The sequence below is a fragment of the Neopsephotus bourkii genome, unplaced genomic scaffold, assembly GCF_033783945.1.
Source record: "Neopsephotus bourkii isolate Nb327-2 ecotype Australia unplaced genomic scaffold, CSIRO-AGI_Nbou_v1 NB_1624, whole genome shotgun sequence".
Lineage (NCBI taxonomy): Eukaryota > Metazoa > Chordata > Aves > Psittaciformes > Psittacidae > Neopsephotus > Neopsephotus bourkii.
Window position 1 is genome coordinate 12,333,962 of NW_026902099.1, and position 18,999 is coordinate 12,352,960.

General features: G+C 37.4%; 1 protein-coding gene across 2 annotated transcripts in view; it reads left to right on the top strand.

Annotated features, from left to right (window-relative positions):
* The window catches only part of IMMP2L (inner mitochondrial membrane peptidase subunit 2), a 180,175-nt gene that overhangs the window by 124,725 nt on the left and 36,451 nt on the right, over positions 1-18,999 (top strand). Inside the window, exon 4 of one of the 2 annotated variants that reach the window (XM_061373107.1) lies at positions 5,559-5,610. The exons of the other annotated variant lie outside the window; for it this stretch is intronic. Within the exon in view, the coding sequence (XP_061229091.1) occupies positions 5,559-5,595 (37 nt within the window). The 3' untranslated portion in view covers positions 5,596-5,610. Of the gene's footprint in view, positions 1-5,558; positions 5,611-18,999 lie in introns of those variants that run through there. 2 annotated transcript variants of the gene reach the window in all.

Below are 18,999 nucleotides of genomic sequence, written 5' to 3' on the forward strand. Positions count from 1 at the left end.
ATTCACTGAACATACTGAAAGTTAATTTTGAATAAAATTAAGCCAAGTGATATTGATACATTAGCCTATGTTAGATGATTTCAGTGTTTTCGCAGCACCTCCAGTGTAAAATGTGAGCTCTTTCAAACAGAGTGCTTTCAGATAGCATATATAATGAAATTTTAACAGGATTAATTAGAAAAGCACCTTCCCACAGAGGTGTCTGGTGCCTGGGGCTACCCTGCTGCCTTGCTGTGGCTGCAGGAAGTCTGTGACCACCACTCCCAGTACCCCTGCTCATGGGGAGCTGCCAGCCTACACTCTGCCCTGACTTCTTTTTGCTTGTGGAAATTGAATCTTAGAGTGTGTTTTATATAAAACAAGAATTATGGTAGTTTCTTTAGTCTGACAAAAGCTTACGTTTTAACCATGTAAAGTAAATTGGGAAACTGTAAAAAATAATGAGACAAAGTATGAGTTTGAAGCCAATGAGTATACATTAATAAACCTGAAATAAGTGCTCACTCTATAGAGGAAAAATTTTAGATGTGATTCAGAGGCCTTCTGTTTTAGATAGTCCTCTGCTTAAAGGGAAAAAAAAGGCTTTATCAATCATTTCTGTAAGTGAGCCTGTAAATTGGTGTGTAAATGAAGTGTTGTATCTTGTTCTCTTGTTTTCTTTTATGCCCTGAACCAATCCTCTGCAAGGCAGATTCATTTGTTGTTTAGTTGAAATGGAATGACTGCAATTCCACAAACAAATTGGGCCTCAGTTAGGTGCACTTTGTCATAAATAATCTCTATGGAGATTGGATTTCTCTCCTTGGTGATGCACTTCAGCTGTGCGTTAAACTCACAGCTTCTTGAAGGCACCAAGTTATTGCTCAGCTGAGTGATCACTGAGCAGTATGCACCAGTCCTTGTTCCCCTGTGTTGTAGCCATCTCTATTTCCCTCAAGTATGTTCAGCAAAGTTTATGACGAAAGAAATTAACTAGTCCATTTTCTAGGATTTTTTTTTTGTTCATCTTTTGTCCCAGTTTTTTCTTCTTCAGCTACAAGATGCACAGCTCTTTTGCACACATTTCTTCGTGATCTGGAAATAAAAGCCATTTCATAAATTGGTTATAGGGCATTTTCTGTGTTCAGGTCATTAATACTCATATTTCACATTCAACAGTAGGCCTCTTTGAAATTTAACAGCATGTCTGTATCACCAGCAGGAAACATCTTTTACATTTTCATTTATAAATTTTACAGTTGTTTCTTTTGCTTATAGAAGTTTGCTCTCCATTTCAGTATGCTCTTTTTCTTTTCTTTCTGGAAAGCAAACTGAAACTCCTTAGATCTGTGTCTAAGATGGCTGAGTTGCCAGCAGTGTGGTAATGTAATCTCTGCCTTTTCCCAAGCCACCTTCTGCAGGTTCTGTAAGGGGTTGAGCAGCATCTGCAAAAGTATGATAGTTCTGATCTAGCCATTTCTGCACACGGCCAGTCATGCTGACCAGTCTGAATAACACTTTATTTAGATGGGATTACGTAACTATCCCAATGATAAAAATTGAACTGCATAGTTCCCACAATGTAGCAAGCTTTAAATCTTTACTTATAAATAGGGGATTGTGCACGTTTCATAATAGCATGTTCATATATTAAATATCTTTGCATTTGATCTATTTATCATCTGAAAAAAACCCATCCCAATGTATAGAAGGAGGGTGAAGGATACTATATTGTCCAATTATTATATAAAATTTTAAAATAACAAAATAACAGAGCCATTTATTGATGAATGAGCTGATGTTTCATGCAGCTCATTTAGAAAACTAGTCAGACGCAGTTTCTCTCTCAAATTTGATCAGGTGTGTGATGTGCTGTTGAAGAAATGCAAGTGTGAGCTTTTAATTGACAATATCAAGTCTCTTCACTGCAGAATAGCATGTAGGAAAAAAATAACCAAGGAAGCCATTAATATAAATCCAATTGATAGGTTGAGGATAAGTACCAGATGTAACAGGCGGAGTAGCAGCTGGACAGATGAAATGGTACTTTTCCCACATTATCCAGTGATCACAGACATTACATATTGGCTGCACCTAATTTATAATACCGTATTTCAGTAGTTCAGAAGTAGTGAAATTCTGTCATTCATCATATGTGACTGTGTGAACATGGCTGCAGGACTGGACAAACACCCTATCACTGCAAACATTATGAATGTATTGTAAATGAGCTAAAAAAAAAGCAGTATATAAAATATTTTTTCTTTCTTCTGCCATGTTGCAGTTTGTATAGTTCAGGTTGTATTTCTGATATAAACCGCCTCACCAACAGTGTCAGGTTGCACATGGGTGTAAGTAGAGTTGAATGTAAATGCGTATACGTGTCAGAATGAATCACCTGTCTGCTTTGTATGTGGGCTGGAGGTAAGTATTAATAAAAGAGCAACTTGAAGGCAAAGAAGAGGTGGCCTTTGAATGAAGGAGCTTAACAAAAGGGATTTGAAGATTATGGCCAGGAATTCCTGATGGGCAGGAACTGGGCTCAGCAGAGCGGGTTTAAACATTGCGTTTTCAGCAGTTTCAGGACAGTGTTATAAATTTGAATTTTGAAATGGCATCAGAGAAGGACTTGCAGACAGAGTCGAAAGCATGTGGTTTGACAACAGTGTTGTTGCACAAAAATTGCCAGTGAAGCTGAAAGGGATCAGTAAGAGAATAACTCAGGGCCAGAACAAGACCCTATTAATAGAAGCGCTGAGTCGTTGAATGGCAGTGCTTGCTGAAATGTGTGTGGAAATAAAATACTGGATACTAGAAAAAGATTTTGGATAACTGATGAGCGTAAAGAGAAGGAAGAACAAGGAAAAAATATAGCACATAGTCTTGAAAGATTTAAGAGAATAATAGTTGTGGTAGTGATGGAAAAAGGCAGAAAGAGTTTGAAAGTGAAGATGGGAGAATCATCATTTCAAAGTGACAGTGGCATGGCTAAAAAGAGATATTAAGTGGGTATACGTGATAAGTTGGTGCAACAGGTGGCTTTTTGAGTCATCAGTAGATAGTTTTATAAGCTGTGTGAGTGGAGGAAAGTGTTCACAGTCACTACAAAGTGAGATGAATGGGGGTTTAGGACCAAGCTCTGCTTTATCACCATCCTATCAGAAGAAAAATATTTTATGTAGCAGAGTACCAATAACTTTTCTATATTTATGTCTCCTTTACTAAAGCTTGTGTCTTCTAGTGTGAAGCATGAGAGGAAACAGGTGGGATTTCTTTTATCTGAGGTTTGCACACAGTTTCTTCAGTGGCACTGTAAGAAATGTTGTAAATAACATTTCTTTCTTCCAAATTGAAGGAAGAATGCCTTTTAAAACTGGTCTTATTACCTGTTTGAATTGATCCAGAGCTCTACAAAATATAAAATGATTGAATTATTCCTCCCTGAAAAGTGGACTTAAACTAATGATGGGTTCCAGACAGGGCGCTTTAATGTAATTGGCAAGCAGCCATCGTTATGCTCACAGCATGATGATAAATTTAAATGGGAAATATAGAATCCAAGGTAGAGGATTTCAGAGGAATTGTGTAGTGGATTTTTCATGGGCTAACAAAATGCTCCACAGTACATATTATTAATTAGGTAAATACATTACATAGAGAAAAATCTGTCTATTATTGTGAAAAAAGAAGCTGTATGGTTTTAAAAAAATCCACTGAACTTTTTAAAAGGGATTGCTGTGTTATTCATGTAGTACAAAAGGTTTTTTTTTCCTGTTTCAGTTATACATGGCAGACATTAAGTTTATTAGTATTACTACCCTGCAAAATTGTTATGTGTGGTTCTGACTAGCCATTCTGTTCATTAATAAGAAACCAGAAATTTGTTCTGTACATTATATACTTCTGTCTTCTTTACACAGCCTATGATTCTTATGGTGCACACTGAAGGTAACAAAAATTACTTTGTGCTGAATATTGAATATACTAAATATCCATGATATTTAGTTATCAGACTTCTTTTCTTAGGTGCATAATATTTAAATATACTTTAATATACAGTAAAGGTCTCTGACTCCTGTGTGCTATGATGAGATGGGCAGAATGCTGTGCAGGATTAAGGCTTGAGGTCAGCAAGTTCTGAGTGCTGGTTTTCCTTTCTTAATGTCTTGATGAAGCTATATAGAGAACTAATATTTTGCTTCAATTTCTTCACCTGTACAATATGGATAGTGAACAGCTGACTAAGAGCACCTTACTTTTCATAGGCTTTTAAGTCAGTTAATGTGAAAAGCTTACTGTCTTTTCTCAGATAGGTTCATGTTGTTGTATTTTATACGGATTTCATGAGGTTAAAAAAGGACAGTAGTGTGCTCATTTCTCCTACTGTTATATGGGGCTTTGGTGTAGTTGATGCTCTCTGGCATCATATGTCTCTCCTTTGGAAAGTACCTGAAAACAGATAAATAACTTATTTTCAGAAAAAAGAACTGAAATCACTTATTTAAGTTTCATTTACTTAATGAGTGAGAAGACTGCCTTATGAATCAAACCGTAAGATATGTTATGTGATTTATTCACTGCAAATCTCTGAAAATTCTTTCATTGGCTCTTCTCATGGTAGGAGGTTTGGAACTAGATGATCTTAAGGTCCTTTCCAACCCAAACCATTCTATTATTCTGTAATTCTCATACCATCAATGTGAGAATGTGATATTTTTCCCTCAAATTTCCTGGGTGTCTTGCAAGCATTTCCTGAAAGTTCTCAATCTGCTTGACCAGAACAAGTATCTTCAGCAATTATGCTTTACTTGTTATAACAATATTTTTTCCTCCATAGTAGACCAGGGTTACTCTGCCTGCATTCCTTTACCTCTGTGACATGAAACTAATTCAGTGTAAATATTGCCCTGTTAAGGACCAAGCTGTTCTGATCTAATGTCATTATTTTCCTGTACTGGTGTTATATCTGCTCTTTAGAATTATATTTTCCTTGTACCATGGAGTATAACTTTCATGTTGGATGGCCACCGTAACTTTCTGCTATATAGTTCTCTGGCCGTTTTAGATAGGGTAAATTGGATTTGCCAGCAGCCCTCATAGCACTGTGTTTTTTATTGTGTATGGAAAGCTGTTGATAACATAGCAGTTATCAACAGTTATCAACCAGCTACTGCTGGTCAGTGCCCAGGTCATCAGGGCTGTCTCTCCAGCACTGCCCCTTCACCAGTAGATCTTGGGAAGGGGGACATGGGCAGGATAGGTGACCAAACTGATCAAAGGGATATCATATGATATGTCTCCCGTATCACATGTCTTCTGCTCAGCAATAAAAAGCTAAGAGAAAGGAGGAGGAAGTGGGGGGGTGGTGGGGGGGGGGGGTGGCTTTCATTATTTACATCATTTGCCTTCTGGAGCAACCAGTATGTGTTGAAGCCCTGCTCGTGGAAAGCGGTTTAAGTGGCTGGACATTGCCTGCTGATGGGAAGTAGAGAATATTTGTTCTATGAGCAACCTGTGGTGAAGTACCTTTATTTTGACTCATCAGGGTTTTTTTTTTCCATCTTGTTTTCCCCTCCCAGTCCTACTGAGGAAGAGAGTGACAGAGTGGCTTGGTAGGCACCTCGTATCCAGTCAAGGTCAACCATAGTCCTTTTTGTTGCCCAACATGGGGCATAAGGAATTTGTTATAAGTATAGTAATTGGGATGGTAATGGGAAGGACATGGATTAAACAATGTTAGAGAGTGAAATGAATGTGGGGAATTTCAGTTCTTGCAATTGTGCTGAAGGGATGAAGGGTGTATGATGTGTAAATTGTCCACTTTTGTTTGGGGTTCTGGTGATATTTTGGTTTTAGTGTGAGAAAATATTTTTTTTTTTTTTATTGTTAGTGGAATTTGTGAAGACTGTGTGATGAATGTGAATTTTAATGATGAATGTGAATGATATTTCTTAAATATACAATTTACAGAGGTGAGGAGTGGAGCATTGGGTTTGCATGGCAAGGTTTTGGTAGTGGAGGTGTTTTCTGTGATAAGGTGCTAGAAGCTTCCCCTGTGTCTGATAGAGCTGGCTCCAAGATAGACCCACTACAGGCTGAGGATGAGCTCATCAGTGATGGTGGCAGCACCTCTGGGATAACGTAGAAGGGAAAACAACTGCAGTGGAACAGCAGCTAAAGAGAGGAGTGAGGACATGTAAGAGGAACGAATATGCAGACACTGTTGGTGCAGCCCATGATGAGGCTGCTGTGCCCCTGCAGCCCATGGAGGTCCATGGTGGAGCAGATCTCCACCTGCAGCACATGGGGGACCCCACACCAGAGAGCAGGGGGATGCCCAAAGAAAGCTCTGACCCTATCAGAAGCCTGTGCTGGATCAGGCTTCTGTCAGGAGCTGTGGCCCTGTGGAGAGAGGAGCCCATGCTGGAGCAGGTTTGCTGCAGGACTGGTGACCCCACGGGGGACCCACACTGGAGCAGCCTGTTCCTGAAGGGCTGCACCCATGGAAGGGACCCACACTGGAACAGTTCATGAAAAACTGCAGCCTGTGGGAAGGACTCACACTGGAGAAGTCCATGGAGGACTGTCTGCTGTGGGAGGGACCCCATGCTGGAGCAGGGGAAGAGTGTGAGGAGTCCTCCCCTGGGGAGAAAGTTGCAGCAGAGACAACGTGTGGTGAACTGACCACAACCCCTGTTCCCTGTCCCCCTGTGCTGCTTGGGGAAGGAGGCAGAGAAAACTGTGAATCAAGTTAAGCCTGGGAAAAAGGGAGCGGTAAGGGGAAGGTATTCTTAAGATTTGGTTGGGTTTTTATTTCTCATTATCCTACTTGTATTTTGATTGGTAATTATTAAACTAATTTCCCCAAGTTGAATCTGTTTTGCCTATGCCGGTAATGGGTGAGTGATCTCTCCATATCTTTATCTCAACCATGTTATATTTTCTCTCCTCTGTTCAGCTGAGGAGGGGAGTAATAGAGCAGCTTTGGTGGGTACCTGTTGTCCAGTCAGGGTCAACCCACCACACCTTATTTTCATAATCCTCTCTGCTTTTCCCATCATTTTAGTTTTTTTTATTTTCTCCCATGTTCTGATAGGGTGTTGAAATAAGAAGTAACTTCATAGTTACTTAGCTTCCTATTGTGATTTTTTTTTTTTTTAATGGAGATTCAGTATTCTAATAATGTTATTAGAATATGAAGGTGAGAGACCTGTGATCGTTTAAGCAATAATGTTATTGTAATGGCCAGATTTTTCTTCTCAATGCAACTGAGTTAAGAAGTATGGAAATAGTAGCAATAATTTTGTTGCTATCTCACACTGGATATGTGTTAGTGAATAGTCTTACATTGACTTTAATAGTATTGCCATATTTATTTATTGGCATAAATGCATTCTTGAACTGTAACATAGTGTATTACATTATATTTTAGGCATGTTTATGTTGTATAAAAATGTTCTTTATGTAGTGATCTGCATTCTGTGTTTTAGTGAAAATTTGAACCTCAGGGTTTTGAAATTGTTTACTATTGACAGTGGGGCCACAATTACAGAAAACCTCATCATCCATCTAATTTCCTAAACCCAGTCAGTCCTGGACATTTTCTACTGAGAAAGTACCATTATGAAGCCTTCTCACTGCCCCAGTAACCAATGCTCTCACTACACTGACTTACTCGACAGCTGAATGCCACCATTCACACTGGAAGTGCTTCAGCTGTTTGGCCTTTTGGAGGCTACCATGGTGCTTAACACAGACCTGTCACAGCAGCTTGAAGATTGAACCCATAATATATTTATGATAGGAACCTCTCTGTTCATCTTTCTTGCTGAGGCTTCACATATGGCTCCTTATCCCTGAGTTAGTGCTTATTTCGGCCCTCCATGGAGCACCTGTTTGGCTGACTTTTTTCATATAGAACTCTTACGTAAGTTTATCATGTGTGGCTTCTATTTCTAACAGAAAGTATTACATCATGTGAATGTTGTGCATGCAAAATTAGTTGATTTCGTGTCTTTTAATAACATTATTAAAGTCGTTATTAAACAGAAAACAACAGAAGAAAATATATTTTATGTTTTGGCCGGTAGTCACATGGAATTTTGAACTTATTTTTATAATTATAAACTTAGGATTTAAACTGAAATAAGAGAAAGATGTCACATACTGGAACAGCCATTGCAGAAGTAGTATGTACCCAGATGCAAAGATAATTAAATGTCTACATCTGGAAGAATTTTTTTCTCTTTGTGAAGTATTATTTTGAAAGAATATAGTTTTATCTAGAAATACCTTTAAGAGTTCCAAATCCATAATTTTTTCTTGAGTTTTCATGGAATTTTTTCTTTTTTTATGTTTCCTTTTTGCCTGTTGCAAAATACGAGTCTGGAGTATACATGTCAGGATAGAAAAAACACAAGAAACTTCTTTCTTTTCCATGTTATCACTTTTAGTTTTGAAGAACTGGAGTGAACTCCTTTCTAGGCTTTACAAGTAGGTTGAGTCTTTTCTGGTGAGTGGGTGTTATTAGTATTTTTAACAGCCTCAACAGTTACTAGAGAAGATGTTTTAATGCCATAGAACAGTGATTGCTTGTTAGACTCCTACAGTTACTATGAAACAAGCTGTAAAACCGTCTGGATTACTTGTAAAAAATTGCAAGTGCAAAGGCAGGGCTTAACGTTTCTTTGTCTTCAGTCTTTCTGGTTTTGATAGAATTAACAGTCTGGTTTTTAATGTCTAAATTATGCCAGTGAAGCCTATCATAGTAATGTAGTACAAGGCAACATTTTACTGGGAACATTCCCTAGCATTTCAGTTTCTAAAGAATTAATTTTTGCTGAGTATACTTTATGAAGTATATGTCTTTGGTGTTGCCATGCTGCTTATCAGTGTGTGAGGATATGCTGCTGCAAGTTTGCCATCTTCTGCTGTAACTTTATTGTCTTCAAGGCAATACCATTTGTTCACTTTTAAAGTTCTTCCTGTTCTCCCTGAGCACCCATGTAAGGGTCAAATCCATTTGGCTTGATAATACATGCAATTATATTGCCTAAAGACAGAAGCAAATGTGCTTCAATAGCTATATAGGAAGCCTGGGATACATATGAATGTGAAGCATATAAAGTAGTTGGTGTGAATAATCCCCAAGTAACTTGAAATACTTGGTTTCCAAAGGTCAGACCTTTAATATTACACCTTCAATTAAAGTAGTTCAGGTACATACGGATGGATTGAAACAGCTCATAACACAACATGCTGTTGAGGCATACCAGTTCATGGCTCTTTAAGTATTGAGAGAATCTACTCGTCCTTCATGGGGATTTTCTGTTGCAGTGCACACCAGGAGAAGCGTAGTCTATGTACCTGAGGAGACAAAGGAGATGTATTTCTCAGATTTCCAGGATTCTGCTGGAAATTAGTTCCTGCTGATTTTTATCTCTCTCAAGGAGGTCCCAAATGATCCATTAGGACAGTCCCTTGGGAGTGTCAGTGGTGGTTGTCGTTGTTAACCTGTGTAGTGCTGGTGATGCAAATAGCCCACAGTTTGTAGGTAATCTCAGTGGGGCAAATAAGGAAGACCTCCACTTGAGGAGGTGTTTCTGGAAGCACATGCAGCCTTGGAAAAAAAAAAGCTGTCAACAAGTTTTGACTACCTTGACTAATAGCAGGGAGGGGGGTAATTGGATGATTCATATGGATTTAATGAATAGGGAAAAACACACGGAGGTACAATGTCAGGTTTGTATGAAAATGGTAACATTGAAAATTCTTAAAGGAGGAGAACTGATAAAAATATATATTAAAAAAACCCAAACCGCCAAGGTGTTTGTGTGCAGCAGAAGTGAAGTTATTGAGTTAAATATTTGTCCTCATTCATGGCTTGCCATGTGTACTATTGGAATTCCAGCTGCGTAAAGATACAGTGTTTTTAAAATTGCTGTGAGGCATTGAAGAAAAACATTTCTAATTTGTTCTTCAAAGGCGAGTTACTTTTCAAATTCTGATATATGTGCATGTGTTGATGGAGGGATCACTGCTCAATTGTTTCTCTGAATTTAGGAAATGCTGTAAAGCATATAAGCCTTACAGGCACAGCTTCAATAGATCTGCATTTCTCTCAGGAGGAGTACATTTATTTCCATGAAATATTTCATGAAATTTGACAGGTAATGTGGATTGAATGTAAATGGATGTGCATATAAGCTTTTCTCTCTCTGATGGGTAATTAAAGCATAAGACAGAACACTGGATATACAAATTTATTATTAAAATAAAGAAGTGACAGAACATTGACAAATGGTTGCTTTTGGACATCTATTTCATTAAGAGATGAAACTATGGAGACCACAACTTTAAGAATACTTGGTTTGCTTACATATCTTAATGAAGTATCACCTGAATATAGTTAAAGTTAAAAAACCCCCAAGCAAACAGCTGTAGATGCTGGTATATGGTTTTGATCATTAGTTTGGTTTGACTAAACTTTTAGAATTGAATTCAATAGGATATGAATTATTTATCTTTTTTTGTTTTCTTTTTTTTTTTTCCCGAGCAATAATGCCTAGAGCCTGGGCTCTTGGAAAAAAAAAGCATCTTATTATTGATTTTATTTTGTTATTCTATTTGAAAATCCAAAGATAGAATATGTCAACAACACATCCTGTTACATCCAAACTACTTCTTTTACGATACTGTCAGACTAAAGCAAGGGAAGACTTGTACTTTCAGGGAATAGATCCAGATCAGTTTTTCTTATGCTGTGGTAAATTGGTGATGAAATGTTATCATTGATCTAATAATTTAAAATGCTTTGCACGTTTGTCCATCTTATTGCTCTAACTCAATATAGAAATTATATAATTATTATGCAAGAATCACATTTAATAAGTATCTCTTGCATTTTTGGCCTGCTTTTCTTGCTTCTCAAATGAAATTTCTGTGCACCTGTTTATCAATGTTATAAAGACTTGATATAAATAATAATGAAAGAAGATTGGTTTCTATTAGGTAAAGAAGATATTTTCCTCTGAAAATAAAAAAAGCTAGAAAACTGCATTACTTGATGGACTCCGTATGTTCTTTCAGATTTCTTATTTAAGTGGTTGGATAGCATAGGTTTAAATTAAGCATTCTGAACTCAAATGCGTCTTCCAAGCAGTTCTTTTTTTCTGATAGACCTATTTTAGCTTGAGTTTTACTTTGCTTACGGTGAAGCATTCATCTTCCTTTATTTACAATATATGTAAGGCATAAAATTGTATTAGGCAGAAAATGCATTTACAGTAAAGACTTTTTTTTTTAATATCAAATGTATTACAAGCTGTCCACAAATCACAGTTCTGTCTCTTTTATTTATATAGCTATTACCTGCCAGCTAATAAAACTAGGATTATTTTTCTGTCTTCAGAGTTAAATTTCAGGAGGAGAGCAGATGAGACATAAATAGACATTATTTTCTGCTTATGGGCTTCCAAACCTGATAGTACTGAGATTTTCAGAATGTATCTTCTGGACCAGTCTTCTCCTGGGAGGGCCTTCTGATAGGTAGAACAGCCAGTAAGAAAAAATCATTAACTAGTTTTGATTATCAGCATGTTGGAGTTGTGAGTTGTATCTGGTACCCTATATAGTATTTCAATCATGCTGTTAGCATTAAGAAACAAGGGTGGTAGCTATAGAAAAAGCAAATGAGGCAGTTTGGTTGCAAAAGAATGTGGATTTCAGAAGTCTGAATTCTCTTAAAATTCTGGGAATGTGAAAGGAATACTTGTTAGCAAGATCTTGCTGAAAAATAAATAAGAAATAAATACAAGTATTTTCTGGGCAAAATTCTAGTCTAATATAATGAAGGTGATTTAAGAATGAGAAAATTTACATCCTACTATATCTGTTGTTTAGGAAGATTTGCATTGCTTTACTGACCACTTAGGAAGAAAGTCCTTATCATAGCCAAAGGTAATTCTTACATTTAAATGACATTTTAATAAAGAACAATGATAGTGGATCTATTGATCAATCTTAAACCATAATATTTAAATGATTCTAACATTTACTGATATCAATTCCAGGAGTTTTTTAAATGTATGAAAGAAGTACAAAGATAGCGTGATCATTTTTCTATACTAAATATAATTCTATGTCAAATTATAGTTTCATAAAGATATTATTGGACACAGTCTTTAAAAGTGTAAACTGACTATTAAAATACTTATTTGGGTTCATTTGTAAGTGTTATTAATTTGAAAAATGTTCCAGCTGCATGTAAATCTGTGGTGATGCTTGTTACATACCTAAAACATTAAGCCTTCATCAAGTTAAATAAGACTATGTTAAACTCACCCTTTTAGGGTGTGTATACATGAAGGTCACATGAAGGTCTGATTGCCTTTCACCTTTTCCTGAATCTGCTGAAAGTAGCCTATTAATAAAAACACGTTGGCACATGCTTTGTTATTGGCCAGCGTTGTCAATGTGTACCGAGTCCTCATCAGGCTTACTGCTAATGTGTGTGCCTTTGCATTTTTAGTGTTGATACTCGCGCTAGGTAGGTTGTGCTTTCCTGTGCCGCAGTCCAACATTCTTTTTGCTGAGGAGTTACACCAGTAATTCTCAAAAATCACTAAGAGGCTTTTTCAGAAGTAGTTCTGCTGAAAACTGGTATATTAAATAGAGGCAGATGTATACATGAAAATCTTAAAGGCTACTCATTAGCAGTTGAGTTGCTCAGTCATGTGAAAAGTGACATTCCAGGTTTATGGGGAATAAGCAGGTGTAGCCAGTGTAAATTACATAAATCAAACAGAAACACAAAGCCTTTTTTTAAATATTTAATTTAAATTTACAGCTTGGTTTATTTCCTTAAGCTTTAGGAAGTGTTGAAAGAAAAACAGACTTAAAATTACAGCATTCAGCATTCTGACATTTTCTGTTCATGCATGTTCTTAAGTGCATAGCACTCATTTTATTTTCTTGTAGAGTACATAAACTGAGGCATAGCCCCCAGTAGTAAGGCAATGAATGTTTAAAGCATTTATGCATAAAGCTGCCTCAAAGGATGATTAGATGATTATAATGGTACTTACTTTAAGATAGCTAATTTAAAAAAATCTATTGCTCCCAAGCTTAGTTTTTTGAGTAATGATAACGTATTAGCAACCTCCAAATTCATTAGACAGCTACAATAACAAAAAACCCAAACCCCTCAACTAAAATACAAAACAGAAAACAGAAAACCACAAAAAGGTAAGTATGAAATTCAGGATTTCCTCATGCCGAAGCTTTACTAAATTTCATTTTTATAATTTTCTTTTTTACATACATTTTTGCTCATAAGCAGCAAGTGCTTTATAAATAGCTCTCTGCTCTCGTGTCATACGTGAACTCCAGAATGTTCTGATGTGTTGTATGGAAATTGCACATGTGACTGCTCATCATTATTTTGGAGGTGGCATATATCGATGCATCTGTTCCTATTGCCAGCTCCTGTTACAACTTGTGTAGTTGTGAATGCTGCTCTAATTTAAGTCTTTTAACTTGCCAGTCTATTGCCACTTCAAGTGCTGCAAAAATAGCGGGATTCATGCACTTGTTGCAAATTGCTGTTTCATTGTCTCATGTCCCCGTTTGTTATAAGAAAAATGGAGAAAACTTTTTTATTAGTTTTTTAGAGCCAAAGTTTAAGCTGTTTATAAAAATTTCTTCAGCTTATTATAAACACTTTACTGACATCATGTCACTAAGGTACACTGAAAAGAGCAAGGGGAAATGTAAGTGTTCATGGCTTTTATACCAGGGTACCATACCTGAAAGCTTTGACAGCTTTGCCTTCCCTAAATTAATTAGCAGAATTTCAGGTTTCCAATGGACAGTTTACTAGGATATATCTGGTGATGCGAAAATTTCACTACTTATTCAATTTTTCTCACAATTTTAAAAACAGATTGTACAAATATATTGTTCTTTTCCTGTTTACTCTTGTGACAAAGTCAGAGAACAAAACATGTTTTGTGATATTAGAGCATGTCTTTCTGTCTATTCCAAAACAAAACAAAACAAAATTAGATAATGATTCAGGAGCAATATTTTTAAATTTCTGATCTTAATTATTTAAACCATGGTGAAAGAAAAAAAGAATAGGACAGCAACTTATTTTTTTCTTCTTGAAATCAATATTAGTCTCCTGGTTCATTTTATACAAAAATATTGATCTTCCATCTTTCCATTTTGGGACCTACGAAGTTGATGGTAAAACTCTCACTGATGTCAGTAAGGGCCAGGATATTAAAATGGGGAAAATATATTAGAATGCTTTTTTCCCAAGAAAATCTGAAGAGCAAGAGAAGCAGCGAAATCCGATGTATAGCAGTATATATTGCTTAACTCAGTATGATCACTGATAACTATTTTCTAAAGCATATTCTTGTATGTTCAAAAATGTTAGCTGTATCAGCCTTAGAAAAGTGTTTGAATCTTTTTCCTTTTTCCTATGATCTTCAGAATATTATTATATATATTAGTGAAAAGAACTCCATACCTTTATTAAAGCCTCCATATCTGTATTTGTATTTATAATGTTAGAAACGTAACATTGAAACCTGAAAGTTGGGAAGGATAAAAAGTCGTGTTTAAATTGGGAAGCTGAATTACTCCTTCCAAGAGCCAATAAAACGGAAAAGCATTTATTATAAAAGTAATAAAAACTTATGAGTCCCATTTTATTAAAACTACTATCCAGTTTCCTGATAGAGCTGGATTACTTTGAGGATAAACCAGTGACATTTCATGCCTTGCAGTGGGGTTTATATCTAAGATGAGGTCTCCTGAAATTAATATAGTCATTAATATGACTAGCTGAACTAATCTATTGAATATTTTAACCCTTGGAGTATCCACAAACCTTGCCTGAGTATTAATGAAGGTATAGTGACAGACAAGGAAAGAAATACAAGAGAGCATAGTGATGAGGAGAAGACTGCTCTAGATGGAACAGATAATGTGTACAAGCTGCCCTAGGAAAGGAAGAAGAGCAAGGTCCAGACAAACCTTTTTCCCATAGTTTTGAAAGAGAGAAAACCACAAAAAATTAAGAACAAAAATATATCAGCCAACGTACATTGGACATCTATTGCTGTGTTGGGTTTGCTTAGCAAGGTTTTAGTAACAGGGGGGCTACAGGGGAGGGTTCAGTGTGAAACACCTAGAAGCCTCCCCTGTGTCCAATGCAGTCACCACCACCCAGCTCCAAGTAGGACCTGCTGCTGGTGAAGGCTGAACCCATCAGTAATGGTGAAAGTGCCTCTCGGATAACATAGGTAAGAAGGGGAAAGAAGCCCTAAGGAGTGGCAACGTCAGCCGGAGAGAGAATCTGTGAGAGAAACAGCCCTGCGGACACCCAGGTCATTGCAGAAGGAGAGGAGGAGATGCTCCTCTGGAGCAGAGGTTGCTCATGGTATAGCCTATGGTGAGGCAGCTGTGCCCCTGCAGCACATGGAGGTCCATGGTGGAGCAGATCTCCACCTGCAGTACATGGAGGACCCCACACTGGAGCAGGGGGGTGTGCAAAGGAGGTTGTGACCCTGTGGGAAGCCTGCACTGGATCAGGTGTCTGGCAGGAGCTGTGGCCCCACAGAGAGAGGAGCCTGTGCTGGAGCATCCTGTTCCTGAAGGGCTACACCCATGGAAGGGACCCCACACTGGAACAGTTCATTAAGAACTGCAGCCTGTGGGAAGGACTCACACTGGAGAAGTCCATGGAGGACTGTCTGCTTTGGGAGGGACCCCACACTGGAGGGGAAGAGTGTGGGAAGGAAGGAGCGGCAGAGAAAATGTATGCAGAACTGACTACAACTCACATTCCCTGCACTGCATGTGGGAAGGAGGTAGAGAAAGTGATCAGGAAGAAGGGAGGGGTGAGGGGAAGGTATTCTTAAGATTTGCTTTTTTATTTCTCATTATCCTGCTCATATTTTGATTGGTAATTAAACTAATTTCTCCAAGTTAAGTCTATTTTGCCTAGGTTGGTAATTGCTGATTGATCTCTCCATGTCCTTATCTTGACCTGTGAGTCATTCATTATATTTTCCTTCCACTGTCTGAGGAGGGGAGTGATAGAGCAGCTTTGGTGGGTACCTGTTGTCCAGCCAAGAACAACCAACCACAGCTGCTTAAACAGTCAGACTTTAAGGCTTTCAAGTAATGCCATTAAAAGCTGCACATTAAAAAGTGTTTGTGGACATAAAATGCCCCCGCCCCCCCCCCCCCAAAAAAAAGATATTAAGGGGAATTGCAGATATTTTTGATCTGCTTGTTTACGACATGCCATGAAAAGCAGGAAGGATCTGTTTTTTCCTGTGAGTAGACCTTTATCACCAGTTGTGGTGCATCAGGACTTTATTCTTTGGTTTTGGCATTTATGAATGTAAAGCTTATAAAAAACATATTATTTTAAAGATTCTTGCTATCTATAAAGAGCAATATAGGAAAACAAATCTAAAGAAAACTAGGTGTGACAAATGTGCCGCAATTACCCAGAAACTGGGAGCCTGGAGTATTAATTAGTCTATATTGAGTTTCTTTGCTGTTCATTATGAAACTTAGCACATAACTGGGTATGTTCTGCATATTGTTCTGGAATAAAATTGCTTTTCTTTCAGTTTAAGATGATGTAAACAAGCAAACATAAAACACAGTATTATCATTTAAAACCAATTAAATAATGGATTGAGTAATGTAAAGATTAATTTTCATTTGACCAAAGGTTAGGAAAATTTGATCTAAAATCTGGTAAATTGTTGAGTCTATTATAGTTAATTAGTATAATACTCATTTTCTATTGTCAGAAGAGCTTAGAAACTTTCTTCCCTGCCTTTTAATGTATATAGATCCTGCCCCTCTACTCTGCTCTTGTGAGACCTCACTTGGAGTACTGTGTGCTGTTCTGGTGTCTTCAACATAAAAAGGACATGGAATTGTTGGAACAAGTCCAGAGGAGGGCCACGAGGATGATCAGGGGACTGGAGCACCTCCTGTATGAAGATAGGCTGAGAAAGTTGGGGCTGTTCAGCCTGGAGAAGAGAAGGCTGCGTGGAGACCTCATAGCAGCCTTCCAGTATCTGAAGGGGGCCTATAGAGATGCTGGGGATGGACTCTTCATTAGGGACTGTAGTGACAGGACAAGGGGTAATGGGTTAAAACTTAAGCAGGGGATGTTTAGATTGGATATAAGGAAGAAATTCTTTCCTGTTAGGGTCGTGAGGCACTGGAATAGGTTGCCCAGGGAGGTTGTGAATGCTCCATCCCTGGCAGTGTTCAAGGCCAGGTTGGATGAGGCCTTGGGTGATATGCTTTAGTGTGAGGTGCCCCTGCCCATGTCAGGGGGGTTGGAAGTAGATGATCTTAAGGTCCTTTCCAACCCTAACTATTCTATGATTCTGTGATTCTATGAAATTAGTCTTCAGAATTGGTTTTCTGTCAGCCCAGTTTGTACAAGATGAGTGGTAGCAGTCATCAGATGAAATACAGAGTTCCAAAGTACATCAGATATTCCATAGGTAATAATGGGATTTCAGTTCCTCCTGTCTGTATCACTTAAAATCACAGTAAATAAGCTCAGACAGCTGTAACAAAAGGACTTTTGATATGTATGTCATATGAAGTGTAAAGAGTAAAACTTTGAATTATTTGCCCAAGAAAGTTTATAAATCTTTTAACATATGACAGATATTAAGTACTGAGTTGTTTTAACAAGTACTGGCTAGAAAAATAGCCTTTTGCAGATAGAAGAAAATTTCTGATTAGGTCATTTCAGTACACGAGTAGTCGTGGTTCATTAAACAGAAAAGGAAGATATATAAAACTTCTCAGCTGTATCTGTTGAACTTAAAATTGGTGACTAATGTGTAATCTCAGATTTTATTTCCTAATCTGTATCATTAGCTGCTTCAACATGAAAGTAGTGATTATATTCAGTGGTGTTATGTAAAATTCTCTATTTGCATTAGCTGATATTCCAAATTCGAGTCACTTCTTATCAGAGCACACAGCTTTGTGACTACAGCTAACTTCCTTTAATGAATTGAGTATAACATTGTGAACATGCTGAAATATAGGTTATTAGGGGTTAAAACTTTTCGTTTATCTGATGTTATTTTTAATATGATTTCTTGTAGATAGATTGTCATATAAGCCAGCACAGAAGGTCAAGAAAATGGGAAAGATAACCTTATCACATTGTTTGAAAGTTCCCACATACATGCAAAAAAAATTTTGGAGTATTTGTGAAGTGAGAAATTTGTGACAATGTTTTCAAGACACGCATGGTTATAGAAATGCTTCTCTACAGAAGTACCCTTTTTGAAAGTTAATCAGCTTAAGGTGAATCAGATTGTACTCTCAAAATTCTGACCTTCTTGGCTTTTGGTTATACGCTGCTAAAGGCAGAAAGCCAGCATAATTTAAAGAGATGCTAGCAATTACATGTTAAAAAGAACAGTGCGGTGACTTACGGCTTAATATTTGATTTGTTCTCTTGAGGATCTAAAGGTTAAAACAGGTTGGCATGAAGTGTAATAGGAAGCTGAAAGCAGTGGATAAAATTTAAAAATCGTATTGAGCAGTTTGGGCTATGAAGTCTGGAATCAATTTTTGGCTAAGGAACTACAATAAAAGTAGTTAAAGGGCTATGTATAGTATCTACAGCTGTGAAAAATAATGGGAGGAGGAATAATTTAGGTATTAAGGGAGTTTAAAAAGAAGCATTGCATGATGTCAGGTATTCGATGCTCATCTAAGGGACAAGACTGCCAATGATAATGGTGGGAAAGTGTGGGCAGGATGCATATCCTTTCCTCCAAGCTGCTTTTCTAGTAATTTGTTGTCCATTACTTAGCCTGTTTTTCTGAATGCTCTAGGGGAAGCACTGCGAGGTGCATTGCTTTTTGTATGTCAAGGCACAGGGCCTGTGCTGTCTCTTATTTTAGCTGCAAATCTTTCATGCCTTAGACAGGCAATGCCCATGAA